Source organism: Mustela lutreola, chromosome 6 (genome assembly GCF_030435805.1).
Source record: "Mustela lutreola isolate mMusLut2 chromosome 6, mMusLut2.pri, whole genome shotgun sequence".
In the NCBI taxonomy this organism is placed as follows: domain Eukaryota; kingdom Metazoa; phylum Chordata; class Mammalia; order Carnivora; family Mustelidae; genus Mustela; species Mustela lutreola.
The window spans coordinates 133,974,880-133,990,268 of NC_081295.1; the positions used below are offsets into that span (position 1 = coordinate 133,974,880).

The 15,389-nt window shown below is 37.4% G+C and overlaps 1 protein-coding gene across 2 annotated transcripts in view; it reads right to left on the reverse strand.

Moving 5' to 3' along the window:
- Positions 1–15,389, reverse strand: part of GMDS (GDP-mannose 4,6-dehydratase) — a 636,593-nt gene that overhangs the window by 296,717 nt on the left and 324,487 nt on the right. For both annotated transcript variants that reach the window (XM_059179107.1, XM_059179106.1), the window contains exon 7: positions 3,675–3,802. In XM_059179107.1, coding sequence (XP_059035090.1) covers positions 3,675–3,802 — 128 coding nt within the window. The remainder of the gene's footprint in view (positions 1–3,674; positions 3,803–15,389) is intronic.

Genomic DNA, 15,389 nt, shown 5'->3' on the forward strand with positions numbered 1-15,389 from the left:
AAGAAAGTTTAAAAGACTGTCATGTGTAGCAACTACAAGCATGACTATGGTGGGTACTGAACAGAAGATATGTGGAAAGACCAATGCCCCCTAGAGAAGTTAGAGGTCTTCTAGTTCGCAGTTTTCAGGCACTACTGGTAAAATGTTGACTATCTGAATTTGCTTGGATGTGGTTAACAGCCTCCAGTGTGTTCTCATGAATACAAGGAGTTGCTTCAATGTATGTAGAGGGCAGCAGGCATGAAAACAGAGTGAGACAGTGTCATATAATTATATAAGAAGGTAAAAATATTTTTTAAGTTTGAATTGTCAACTAACTATATTCATATAAGAAGTACAAATTGTTGATAATCTGTTTGTGTAAACTGAGTATTTAGAGCTCTGACCCATCAGCACTATAGTAGTTTTTAAACAGTATTTATTTTCAAATTGTAACAATAATTATTAGATGTTAATTATAGAATCTGGGCAGAGGGTATATGGCTGTTCATGGTAAAATCCATTCAACAATCCTGTAAGTTTATCATAAAATATTGGAAAATACATAACTGCATAAAATTTGTTTATCCTGAAGTTCAATACAGTTTAATACAGTTTTTATATTCTTCAAGTTGAAATATTGCTTACCCACTCAAATTAAGTTTTAAATCATTTTGATCTAGGAAACAAGACTATAAATGGATGTTAATGAACCTGAATCAGCAACAGGAAATGGTTTTGTATAAATTGTTGCACAAATGTTTACAAGACAGAGGTAGATTCTAATCATGAATGTATAGCATATTAATGCTAATTTTTTACAGGGTTGTTATTATGCCCTTTTCACAGATGGGTAAACTGAGATATAAAACCCTAAGCAAATCACTGACACAGTTAGGATCCCTACACTCTGTCAAAAGCTCTCTACTCTTTATCGTGGAAGTTCACCCATAAGTAAAAAAATATAAGTCACTTAACCTAAAGATTAACCAGTACAATATGCTTGCGTATAAATGAGAAAGATTATGTAATTAAATGTGTGTAAATAAGATGCTATTATGACTTGTTTGATCTGTACTTGCCAAGGATTCTTTATTCTAAAGCTGATTATAGTGCCAGGATGTAGATATACTTTAAACAAACAATGCTTCTCTTTTTTCATTCTTATGCTTGTTGACTTTAATTTTGGCAACATCTACTTTTAGTCATAAGTCTGTGAAGTAACCTCATTTTAATACATTTAGAAAAGTGAGGGATGGTGCTAGTTCTTAAAATGGCAATAGCAAATTATTAATTCTTACTTAATAATGACACTTTTTTTAAGAAATCAAGAAATTCAGACTTCTTTCAGGACCCATAAATGAGAACTATACAATGTTTCTTACATCATCAAGATATAATGTGTTACTGTCTGAACCCCACGGGAATCCTTCATAGCAAAACCTACTTGTATTGTGGAACAAATCAGGTCTTGAATGCCAGTGAGAATGACTTAATTTTGTATGTCTGTTTCTCCATAAAATCTGAAAATTTTTACATTCTTACTGAAAGGCCAGAACATTTTACTTTTGCATGGATGTTTTAGCTTCTTGGGCTCACTCTACTGACACCATCCTGTCAAGGAAACTTCAAAACAGCACTTGGAAAGAACTTTTTGAAGTCTTTGAGCCAAAATGTATATAAAATGCTTTTATTATAAATGAAAACAAATGCAGCCCCTTTGTTTCAAAGTTTGAGCTGCACCCAGGATGAGTGCTTGCTTGGCATTTTGGGAGTGAGATGATAGTACTGTCTTCTTCCAGCTCCACTGAGTTCACGAAAGCCTTACTCATTGCTTATGCATTTATTCAATAGTGCTGGGCATTTTTTTCCAGTCTATTTTTAAAATGTCATTAATTATTTTTTTTTGATTGAAAAAGTTTATATTCATTTCAAATATATGGAAAATACAGAAACATAAATAGGAACTAAACATAACCAGTAATAAACATTATTAACATTTGGTATGCTGTTTCACTATCAAAATTTATTTCTAAGACTCCCCACTGAGTGTGGAGCCTGATGAGGGATCAATCTCATGACCCTGAGACCATGACCTGAGCAGAAACCAGGAGTCAGATGCTCAACTGACTGAGCCACACAGGCACCCCTATTTCCAGGTTTTAATAAAAATTTCATTTTTTACCCTGGTGCCAAAAAAAAAAATTAAATAGAAAGAAATTTGGTCTATTTGGTTCTGGATTTAGAGAACAAGAGTTTGGAAAAGAAGGTATGTGCAGATAGCTAGAATGATACTTTTGAAAAAATAATGTATTCATTTTTATAAAACTTGCCTCATATTTTTAAGTAGGTTAGGCCATATAGGTTAAACAAAAGAGAGTTCCAACATCTATTGATAACATCTCCTTTCTTCTACTTCTTAGAATTTCTGAAAGTATGGCCTTATATTTTTTTAATGTAATGTTCTTAAAATGTATCTAATATCTACTGTATATAATAAATGCCTCTTTGTAAGGATAGCTTAAAAGAACATATTGAAATAATCTAAATGTTACACTGCTCATAATTTAAAATTAGAGCTATTTTTGTCCATAATATAAAATCTGTATTAGGTGTTCAAGCATACAACATTTTTAATTGTTAAAAACAAAAATAATAACACTGTTGAGACTAACCTCTGTTAGCAAGTAAACTAGTTGTTTGCTTTCTTTCGTAAATGTTCAAGTTTCTTTTTGAATCGCATCAATGAACAAGGAAGCCAGATCCGGTTTCCCAGAGAGGAATCATTAAAGACAGAAATAGTTTCCTGAACACAGGAAATCTGTAAGCACCTAAACAAGGACAAGCAGACTCCAGGGAAAAAGACAATGTTACCAACATGCTCCTTTATGTCTGGCCATAGAAACCACCATGGATATTTAAAAGCATACTGATCAGGGAAAGGTAAAAAAATTACCATTTGCTTAAAATAAATCACACTGCTTATACATATAAGATATCGAACCCAAACCAAAAATTAATGTGTATATAAGTTCCAAGAATGAAAACTTGAATTTCCCTTTAACTATATCCAGAATTATGCAACAGTATCATTATTAGCAACTCTCTTTAATGAACAAAATTCACTGGTGTGTAAAGTCATACTTTAAGAAATGTGTAGGGTGATAACCAGAAACCAAAAACTCTATAAGAATATTACTCTTAGAGGTACCTTAGTAGCATAATATAAATCTGAAAGTCTTGGATTATATAAATTGATTAGGTAGTATTTCTTGAAGCTCTGAGAACTGCACCTTTATACTTAAAAATTCTTTCAGTTAGTTATATGTATATTGGGCAGGCAAGAGGGGAGAATGTGCAAAAAATGAGAAGGAGAAAGAAGCTTTAGAAAGAAAAGAACACTATTCAAACATTTTTTCATCCACCATCCAAATGAATGACCAATACCTTCATTTTAAATAACGAAAAGAACAACTGTGAGAAGTTTCCATATTCAAGGAACACTCAGTGTAATCCATAAGTAAAGCTGAACTGTGGAGCCTTAAACTGAAATGAGTAAGAGTTTAAACAAATCTGCATAAGCAAAATTTTATATGCTACCACCTCTTGAAGGTAATGCTTTTCCACTAGAGGCCCGGCATTGAAAACACCAACTGATGCAGGTCTTTTTAAGAACATAATGAGTCAGTTCCTACCTCTACATAGTCCTTGGCATGGCCCCAATCTCGTTTGGCATCCAGATTTCCCAAGCTGAAACATTCCAGTTGTCCAAGGTAAATCTTAGCCACTGACCGGCTAATTTTTCGAGTAACAAAATTAGCTCCTAAAAAGAGATAAAATGGTGTTTATCAGTATAATACATTTGACATTTAACAGTTTGGTGAAGCAAACCCAATCTCAGCCTCCGGGCATTTCTTTCATTCTTATCCCCCCTTCTTTAAAATAAGAACAAAAGAAAATGACCATTAACTGTCATTTAGATAAGTTAAGAAGTTCTAATTCTAAGTGTCACATCAGCTCTACTTTCATAACAAACATTTTTCTTTGGGGGACATCTTAACATTCCTAATTTGCTGCTGCTATATGTGACCCAGGCATTAGGCCAAAGAAAAGCTATTGGAATGCCAGTTTTTAAACAGAAAATTCAAAAGGATTGTATAAAGGGAAATGCCAGAATGGAAGATGGACATCTAAGACCACCCTGATTTTTTAAAAGAACATAAACAGCATATGTTCCTATTAATAAAGCTATTTTGGGGATCATGGGGGAATGGGAGAGGAGAGTAACAGCTCACAGGGTATAACTATTTAAAGGAAACAAACAAGAAATGCGCTTGAGTTGCCAATAAGTGGTGATCGTTCTTCTTTAGAAACCTGCAAAGCTATCCAATTATAAATTATGACATAGTTCCAAGTCAAAAGTTTCCCCATACTATATTTACTGAAATTCTGCCTTCCAAATTCACTTCAGTACTATGTACAAAAAATTTGGTCTCCTGAATTCGGCATAAATATTTTGAAACAATTGATGAAAGGGACCATAAATTGAAGAAAGAAGTGAAAGTGTTTTACATTCTTTGGTCTTTAATGAAAATGTCTACTTTTAAAAGATTACAGAGAAGAACAAAATTAAAAGACACTTCCGAGATGATTGTACCCAAGCCTCTGTTTCTAGGTAAGGTTATCACAAGTACCAGGTAATGCCAAAGTCTCAAGGTAATAACACACATAAAGTCAATAATGGTTGCATACAGTTTAGATAGATTACTATCATAATTTATCACATTTCAATAACTTTAGCTTTGTTCTTTTGCAGATTAAGCAGGGAGGTGAGTTATGATGAAAGCTTTTGGCTTCTAGAGAAACTGGCACAGGGATAAGGGGAATTTTTCTGAAGAGGTTTACTAAATTTTGGCAAGAACACAGCCCAGGGCAAGTGCAAACAGATACTAGATCACTTACTACAAAAATCTGGTGTACACATCTATACCAATACCATCATTAAAAATGACAATGGGATTTCCATGGAAATCTAAAATTTTCAGTTTCTCTTAGCAGCTGATAAGAGTATGCTTTGCTTCTTCCATGGCTTATAAAACACAGAGTGTTTATAAAACACAGAGCTTCTTCAAAAAAGAGCCTTTCGAAATGAGAAAATGTTTAATAAGAGCAATCCTTTTCAATCTGCCACCCTTAGCAATCTTTTATTCTCTATGGACTTGTAACAAATAAATTTAAATTTATAATTAAATGTAGATTTCTCAATGTCCTTCTATTTTAATAACAGGACTATACTATCATTCCAAATATACTAGATAAATTAGTGATGCCATATAATTAGACGAAGCTCCCAACATAAAACGGTTCAGATTATTCTCTTTACTGGGAAGCAAATATTTAGGAGTCCTCAGCAAGTATGTGACCATGTTCAAACAATATATCTAGGCTCTACCCTTACTGTTTAATCTTTCAAACAGTATTAACTGAGCACCTACCAAGCACAGAGCACTGAGCTGGGGAACTTATAAGTGACACGGCAGCCCCTGCTCTCAAGTAGCACAGAAAGTGTAAGACAGACAAATAAATCAGGGTTGCCGGACGTTAGATGACAGATCTGCAAGAGGAAGAGTCAAAGTCTGGTAACTCCTTGGCTGGATGTGGTCAGGAAACACAGAGAAGCAGAATGCCCTGAGGTCCTGAGGTTTCATTAGGCTGTGAGATAGGGATGGTGCTCCAGGCACATGCAAAAAACAGCACAGGGGCTTCTGAGTAGGCCTTTGTCTCTACTTCCTTATCACAACCCTGCAATGATCATGACCTCAACACCTCCGACAATGGCCTTTACTTTTAGCATTGTGCTAAGTGCTGCTCCATTGATCTATATATCTATCCTCATGAGAGTATCACACATTCTTGATTACTTTAGCTTTACGGTAAGTTTTAAATCAGGAAGTGTGTGGTTTTGGACTTTGCTCTTTTTAAAGACTGTTTTAGCTATTCTCAGTCCCTCAAATTTCTGTATGATTTTTAGGTTCAGCTGCTTAATTTCTGCAAAAAAGTCAACTGAGATTTTGATAGGGATTGTATTGAATCTGTAGGACAATATGAAGAATACTATCATCTTAACCATATCCTGTCTTCTAATTTATGAACACAGGATGTCTTTCCATTTACTTAGGTCTTTGAAATTTCTTTCAGCAATGTTTTGAAGTTCCCAGAAAATAAGTTTTGTTTTTGTTCTGTTAAATTTGTTCCTAAGTACTTTATTCTCTTTGATGTTACTATTGTAAATGAAATTGTTTTCCAAATTCCACTTTCAGATTAATTTTAAACATTATTGCTACCATTTGTTTCACTAATTAATTTTTGGAGAAGCTTAAAATTATTATTTTTTAAAAAAATTTGCTCCCTTCGTTTTTATACCTTACCACACAAGACTGACGTTTTTAGGAGAAAACTATATAAAATCATTATATATTAGAGTGAAACTTAGTGGCAACTTTGCCCAACCATCCCAAGTGTGCAGATGGGCAGAGAGAGAGGCAGAGGCTAAGCAAAATGCCCAACAGTCTGGACCAGTAGATAAGCCTGATCCAAGCCTGTCGTGTGTGATTTCCCACCTGTGGCTGTTTTTACTAAGCCACAGTGCAATGTAGGAGATATCCTTCTTCAGATTAGATTTAAGTGGTTGTATATTATTAACAAATCAATAAATGGACCTGTTGCAATTATTTTAAGTGCACATTTGATTTCTAAGAGCCTTAAACTAGAAGACCTTAGCTAGGAAGAAGACCAAGAAATGAAAGGTTAGCCCAATGACCAAAGACCAACTCTATTAGCTACTGCTTATAGTATTTTGCACCAACCATTTAAAAGCTCTGAAGTTATAGTCTCTTCTGTATAGTAATACTTGCCATGTCAAATCACAGGATATGTTAATACAGGTGAAACAATGCTGTAGAACATAAATCATTACTGAAATGTAAGGAATTAGGATCATCACGTCCTCATTTGTAAAATAAGGATAATAATAGGTAGTTACCATGTAGATCTGATGTTTAAGTAAGAAAATCTAGGTAATATGATTAGGAAGTACTCAATAAATATTAGCCATTATTATAATTATTACATTACAATGTTAATGGTATCTATAATTAAGCCTAAATGAAAAGTTCAGGTTTCTTAGTTCTTTTATGACTAGGTCTCTTAATTCCCTGATTTTTGAAAATCTGAGCTTGAGAACTGATCTAAATAAAGAGCCAATTTCAAATGTATAGACTCACACACTGAAAGCACTAACAAACATTTCTTAAACCAACTGCAGTTTACTTTTTCAATATAAACTCATTAACAAAGAAAAAAGAGTGGCCACGTAAATGTATATCCATAAGAAAAAGATAAATTAAGATGGATTTTAGTTCAAATCTTAGTTCTAAGACTGAGATACCAGTTTTGCTAGCACTGACAGAATGAAAGGAACTTGCATTTGGACAATATAGAATACAAAAAAACCTGCCACATTAAAAAACGTCAAGATACGCTGGATAAAATATATCTATTATTTATTTAAGCTCAAAGCTGAGCCTCCAAGATGGATTTAAGTGAGGGGAAAGCTCCAGAGCACAGGTGTGGGTGGGCACTGAGTGTTCTGAGCTAAGAACATGACTAGAGCACCATCTTAGGACCTGGAAATAGGCTTCAGCTTTCATATCCAAGCCGAGGCAAAGGACATGGTGTTGGAGAGAGAACACTGGAAGTAGGGTTATACACTATGTGAGTTAACAGTAATTCTCTTCCTTTTATAAGTGCCATTATTTTAAACAAGCATTTTAACTTTTTAGTTTCCTTACCTATAAAATGGGAAAATAATCCATACTAAGGACCTAATAAGATACTATAGTTCAAAGGCTGTAGAACACTCTACGATCGTCAAGTATTTCTGTTAGTTACAAATGTTTATTGTCTTGAATATGTTTACTGTGATCAATCTTTTAAAATAGTAAGGCTTTTTCTTTCACATTTGTCTGTATGTGACCTTCTCCACAGTTAGCTCAAGTCTGGGAAAAAATTATGATAGTTACTTCAAATAGTCAAAAAGAAAGTTAATATTCATCCCTATCATTCAAAATAGGATTCTGTACCAAGATAGTTAAAATAAGGCTTCATGGAAGAGTAATTTTCTAAATAATTTAGTGTATCAAAAGCCAAGAGTAATCACAATCCAAAGTTTCTCCCAGGTTCTGATGGGCATGCATGTGGGCTGTAGTTCTTGGGGAGAGGAGAAGAAGTGGCAGAAGGGGTTCCCAGGCCATCCTGGGCAGTGGAGAAGGACACAAGCAGAGGCGGAACACAAGTGTTCCAACCCAGCTCCTTGGGATAACAAGCAAAGTATATTTAAGAAATCATTGAGAGGGGAGTCAAGATGGCGGAGAAGTAGCAAGCTGAGACTGCTTCAGCTAGCCGGAGATCAGCTAGATAGCTTATCTAAAGATTGCAAACACCTGAAAATCCATCGGCAGATCGAAGAGAAGAAGAACAGCAATTCTGGAAACAGAAAATCAGCCACTTTCTGAAAGGTAGGACCAGCGGAGAAGTGAATCCAAAGCGACGGGAAGATAGACCCCGGGGGGAGGGGCCGGCTCCCGGCAAGCGGCGGAGCAACCGCGCACAAAATCAGGACTTTTAAAAGTCTGTTCCGCTGAGGGACATCGCTCCAGAGGCTAAACCGGGGCGAAGCCCACGCGGGGTCAGCGTGGCCTCAGGTCCCGCAGGGTCACAGAAGGATCGGGGGTGTCTGAGTGTCGCAGAGCTTGCGGGTATTGGAACGGGAAAGCCGGCTACAGAGACAGAGCCGACAGTAAGCTCGCAGCTCCGTGTTACCTTGAACCGGTCGCAGGCTCGGTGAGCTCGGAGCGCGGCCAGAGGTCAGGCAGACGGGAGTAACTGGGCGCTGTTCTCTGAGGGCGCACTGAGGAGTGGGGCCCTGGGCTCTCGGCTCCTCCGGGCCGGAGACCAGGAGGCCGCCATTTGTATTCCCGTCCTCTGGAACTCTACGGAAAGCGCTCAGGGAACAAAAGCTCCTGAAAGCAAACCCGAGCGGATTACTCACCCCGGCCCCGGGTAAGGGCGGTGTAATTCCGCCTGGGGCAAAGACACTTGAGAATCACTACAACAGGCCCCTCCCCCAGAAGAACAACAAGAAATCCAGCCGAGACCAAGTTCACCTACCAAGGAGTGCGGTTTGAATACCAAGGAGAGCAGCAGAATTCCAGAGGAGGAGAAAGCCAAGCACGGAACTCATAGCTTTTTTCCTGTGATTTTTTTTAGTCTTGCAGTTAATTTAATTTTTTCTTTTTCATTTTTTTTTTTTTTCTCGCCTTCGGGTAAAATTTTTTTTTTTTAACTGTTACCTTTTTCTTTTTTAACGATTTTTTACTAGTTTATCTAATATATATATATATATTTTTTACATTTTTCTTAGGTGTTTTCTTTTTTTAAAATTCTTTTCTTTTCTTTTTCTTTTTTTTTTTTTCTTTTCTTTTTTCTCTCTTCCTTTTTGAACCTCTTTTTATCCCCTTTCTCCCCACTCACGATTTTGGATCTCTTCTAATTTGGTTAAAGCATATTTTCCTGGGGTTGTTGCCACCCTTTTAGTATTTTACTTGCCCCTTCATTTACTCTTATCTGGACAAAATGACAAGACGGAAAAATTCAACACAAAAAAAAGAACAAGAGGCAGTACCGAAGGCTAGGGACCTAATCAATACAGACATCGGTAATATGTCAGATCTAGAGTTCAGAATGACAATTCTCAAGGTTCTAGCCGGGCTCGAAAAAGGCATGGAAGATATTAGAGAAACCCTCTCGAGAGATATAAAAGCCCTTTCTGGAGAAATAAAAGAACTAAAATCTAACCAAGTTGAAATCAAAAAAGCTATTAATGAGGTGCAATCAAAAATGGAGGCTCTCACTGCTAGGATAAATGAGGCAGAAGACAGAATTAGTGATATAGAAGACCAAATGACAGAGAATAAAGAAGCTGATCAAAAGAGGGACAAACAGCTACTGGACCACGAGGGGAGAATTCGAGAGATAAGTGACACCATAAGACGAAACAACATTAGAATAATTGGGATTCCAGAAGAAGAAGAAAGTGAGAGGGGAGCAGAAGGTATACTGGAGAGAATTATTGGGGAGAATTTCCCCAATATGGCAAAGGGAACGAGCATCAAAATTCAGGAGGTTCAGAGAATGCCCCTCAAAATCAATAAGAATAGGCCCACACCTCGTCACCTAATAGTAAAATTTACAAGTCTCAATGACAAAGAGAAAATCCTGAAAGCAGCCCGGGAAAAGAAGTCTGTAACATACAATGGTAAAAATATTAGATTGGCAGCTGACTTATCCACAGAGACCTGGCAGGCCAGAAAGAGCTGGCATGATATTTTCAGAGCACTAAACGAGAAAAACATGCAGCCAAGAATACTATATCCAGCTAGGCTATCACTGAAAATAGAAGGAGAGATTAAAAGCTTCCAGGACAAACAACAACTGAAAGAATTTGCAAATACCAAACCAGCTCTACAGGAAATCTTGAAAGGGGTCCTCTAAGCAAAGAGAGAGCCTACAAGTGGTAGATCAGAAAGGAACAGAGACCATATACAGTAACAGTCACCTTATGGGCAATACAATGGCACTAAATTCATATCTCTCAATAGTTACCCTGAATGTGAATGGGCTAAATGCCCCTGTCAAAAGACACAGGGTATCAGAATGGATAAAAAAACAAAACCCATCTATATGTTGCCTCCAAGAAACACATTTTAAGCCCGAAGACACCTCCAGATTTAAAGTGAGGGGGTGGAAAAGAATTTACCATGCTAATGGACATCAGAAGAAAGCAGGAGTGGCAATCCTTATATCAGATCAATTAGATTTTAAGCCAAAGACTATAATAAGAGATGAGGAAGGACACTATATCATACTCAAAGGGTCTGTCCAACAAGAAGATTTAACAATTTTAAATATCTATGCCCCCAATGTGGGAGCAGCCAACTATATAAACCAATTAATAACAAAATCAAAGAAACACATCAACAATAATACAATGATAGTAGGGGACTTTAACACTCCCCTCACTGAAATGGACAGGTCATCCAAGCAAAAGATCAGCAAGGATATAAAGGCCTTAAATGACACACTGGACCAGATGGACATCACAGATATATTCAGAACATTTCATCCCAAAGCAACAGAATACACATTCTTCTCTAGTGCACATGGAACATTCTCCAGAATAGATCACATCCTCGGTCCTAAATCAGGACTCAACCGGTATCAAAAGATTGGGATCATTCCCTGCATATTTTCAGACCACAATGCTCTAAAGCTAGAACTCAACCACAAAAGGAAGTTTGGAAAGAACCCAAATACATGGAGACTAAACAGTATCCTTCTAAAGAATGAATGGGTCAACCGGGAAATTAAAGAAGAATTGAAAAAAATCATGGAAACAAATGATAATGAAAACACAACGGTTCAAAATCTGTGGGACACAACAAAGGCAGTCCTGAGAGGAAAATATATAGCGGTACAAGCCTTTCTCAAGAAACAAGAAAGGTCTCAGGTACACAACCTAACCCTACACCTAAAGGAGCTGGAGAAAGAACAAGAAAGAAACCCTAAGCCCAGCAGGAGAAGAGAAATAATAAAGATCAGAGCAGAAATCAATGAAATAGAAACCAAAAAAACAATAGAACAAATCAACGAAACTAGGAGCTGGTTCTTTGAAAGAATTAATAAAATTGATAAACCCATGGCCCGACTTATCAAAAAGAAAAGAGAAAGGACCCAAATAAATAAAATCATGAATGAAAGAGGAGAGATCACAACTAACACCAAAGAAATACAAACTATTATAAGAACATACTATGAGCAACTCTACGGCAATAAATTTGACAATCTGGAAGAAATGGATGCATTCCTAGAAACATATAAACTACCACAACTGAACCAGGAAGAAATAGAAAGCCTGAACAGACCCATAACCAGTAAGGAGATTGAAACAGTCATTAAAAATCTCCAAACAAACAAAAGCCCAGGGCCAGACGGCTTTCCGGGGGAATTCTACCAAACATTTAAAGAAGAACTAATTCCTATTCTCCTGAAACTGTTCCAAAAAATAGAAATGGAAGGAAAACTTCCAAACTCATTTTATGAGGCCAGCATCACCTTGATCCCAAAACCAGACAAGGATCCCACCAAAAAAGAGAGCTATAGACCGATATCCTTGATGAACACAGATGCGAAAATACTCAACAAAATACTAGCCAATAGGATTCAACAGTACATTAAAAAGATTATTCACCACGACCAAGTGGGATTTATTCCAGGGCTGCAAGGTTGGTTCAACATCCGCAAATCAGTCAATGTGATACAACACATCAATAAAAGAAAGAACAAGAACCATATGATACTCTCAATAGATGCTGAAAAAGCATTTGACAAAGTACAACATCCCTTCCTGATCAAAACTCTTCAAAGTGTAGGGATAGAGGGCACATACCTCAATATCATCAAAGCCATCTATGAAAAACCCACCGCAAATATCATTCTCAATGGAGAAAAACTGAAAGCTTTTCCGCTAAGGTCAGGAACACGGCAGGGATGTCCATTATCACCACTGCTATTCAACATTGTACTAGAGGTCCTAGCCTCAGCAATCAGACAACAAAAGGAAATTAAAGGCATCCAAATCGGCAAAGAAGAAGTCAAATTATCACTCTTCGCAGATGATATGATACTATATGTGGAAAACCCAAAAGAATGCACTCCAAAACTGCTAGAACTTATACAGGAATTCAGTAAAGTGTCAGGATATAAAATCAATGCACAGAAATCAGTTGCATTTCTCTACACCAACAGCAAGACAGAAGAAAGAGATATTAAGGAGTCAATCCCATTTACAATTGCATCCAAAACCATAAGATACCTAGGAATAAACCTAACCAAAGAGACACAGAATCTATACTCAGAAAACTATAAAGTACTCATGAAAGAAATTGAGGAAGACACAAAGAAATGGAAAAATGTTCCATGCTCCTGGATTGGAAGAATAAATATTGTGAAAATGTCTATGCTACCTAAAGCAATCTACACATTTAATGCAATTCCTATCAAAGTACCATCCATCTTTTTCAAAGAAATGGAACAAATAATTCTAAAATTTATATGGAACCAGAAAAGACCTCGAATAGCCAAAGGGATATTGAAAAAGAAAGCCAACGTTGGTGGCATCACAATTCCGGACTTCAAGCTCTATTACAAAGCTGTCATCATCAAGACAGCATGGTACTGGCACAAAAACAGACACATAGATCAATGGAACAGAATAGAGAGCCCAGAAATAGACCCTCAAATCTATGGTCAACTAATCTTCGACAAAGCAGGAAAGAATGTCCAATGGAAAAAAGACAGCCTTTTCAATAAATGGTGCTGGGAAAATTGGACAGCCACATGCAGAAAAATGAAATTGGACCATTTCCTTACACCACACACAAAAATAGACTCAAAATGGATGAAGGACCTCAATGTACGAAAGGAATCCATCAAAATCCTTGAGAACACGGGCAGCAACCTCTTCGACCTCTGCCGCAGCAACATCCTCCTAGGAACAACGCAAAAGGCAAGGGAAGCAAGGGAAAAAATGAACTACTGGGATTTCATCAAGATCAAAAGCTTTTGCACAGCAAAGGAAACAGTTAACAAAATCAAAAGACAACTGACAGAATGGGAGAAGATATTTGCAAACGACATATCAGATAAAGGACTAGTGTCCAGAATCTATAAAGAACTTAGCAAACTCAACACCCAAAGAACAAATAATCCAATCAAGAAATGGGCAGAAGACATGAACAGACATTTCTGCAAAGAAGACATCCAGATGGCGAACAGACACATGAAAAAGTGCTCCATATCACTCGGCATCAGGGAAATACAAATCAAAACCACAATGAGATATCACCTCACACCAGTCAGAATGGCTAAAATCAACAAGTCAGGAAATGACAGATGCTGGCGAGGATGCGGAGAAAGGGGAACCCTCCTACACTGTTGGTGGGAATGCAAGCTGGTGCAGCCACTCTGGAAAACAGCATGGAGGTTCCTCAAAATGTTGAAAATAGAACTGCCCTATGACCCAGCAATTGCACTATTGGGTATTTACCCTAAAGATACAAATGTAGTGATCCAAAGGGACACATGCACCCGAATGTTTATAGCAGCAATGTCCACAATAGCCAAACTATGGAAAGAACCTAGATGTCCATCAACAGATGAATGGATCAAGAAGATGTGGTATATATACACAATGGAATACTATGCAGCCATCAAAAGAAATGAAATCTTGCCATTTGCAACAACATGGATGGAACTAGAGCGTATCATGCTTAGCGAAATAAGTCAAGCAGAGAAAGACAACTATCATATGATCTCCCTGATATGAGGAAGTGGTGATGCAACATGGAGGCTTAAGTGGGTAGAAGAATAAATGAAACAAGATGGGATTGGGAGGGAGACAAACCATAAGTGACTCTTAATCTCACAAAACAAACTGAGGGTTGCCGGGTGGAGGGGGTTTGGGAGAAGGGGGTGGGATTATGGACATTGGGGAGGGTATGTGATTTGGTGAGTGCTGTGAAGTGTGTAAACCTGGTGATTCACAGACCTGTACCCCTGGGGATAAAAATATATGTTTATAAAAATAAAAAAATTAAAAAAAAAAAAAAAAAAAAAAAAAAAAAAAAAAAAAAAAAAGAAATCATTGAGAGGAGGAGCCTTCACCTTATTTCATGTTGGAGAGTCTGGGGAAATCTCCTTAGGATGCCACCTGATATCTGACCTGGGGCAGCTGCACCATGATACACTGAATAGGGCATGAGCTCCCTCAGGGGCAGGTGTGGTGCTGTGAGACCCAATAGGCCTGGCCTGCAATGATGTATGGGCCCGAGGTGGTGAGGGAGGAAGCCCCGTAGTTGAGTCTTGGCGGTAAGACCATGTAGGCCAGGGACTACATGTAGGATGAGACAGTGGGTCTACAGTCCATAATGCCAAGGAGGGGTAGAGTGAGGCTATCTCACTCTAGGAGCCTACTGGAAAGAGAAGCCCCTGAATTTGATCAGCAGCAGACACCAAAAAGAGCCAAACCTGAAGCTAGCACCACCTCCTTGGCCATTAGGCAAGGGAATAGCTTATACCAGCAACACGGCAGCTGCGATTAGCAGTGTGTAGAGTGTACCATTGGGTCTGAGGATGCCAGCTGCCCCCTTGTCAACACCAAATAAAATAAGACACATTTGTATCCCAAATAACTAGATGGCATCTCAAAGAGAAACAAGGGGAAAAAATGGCAT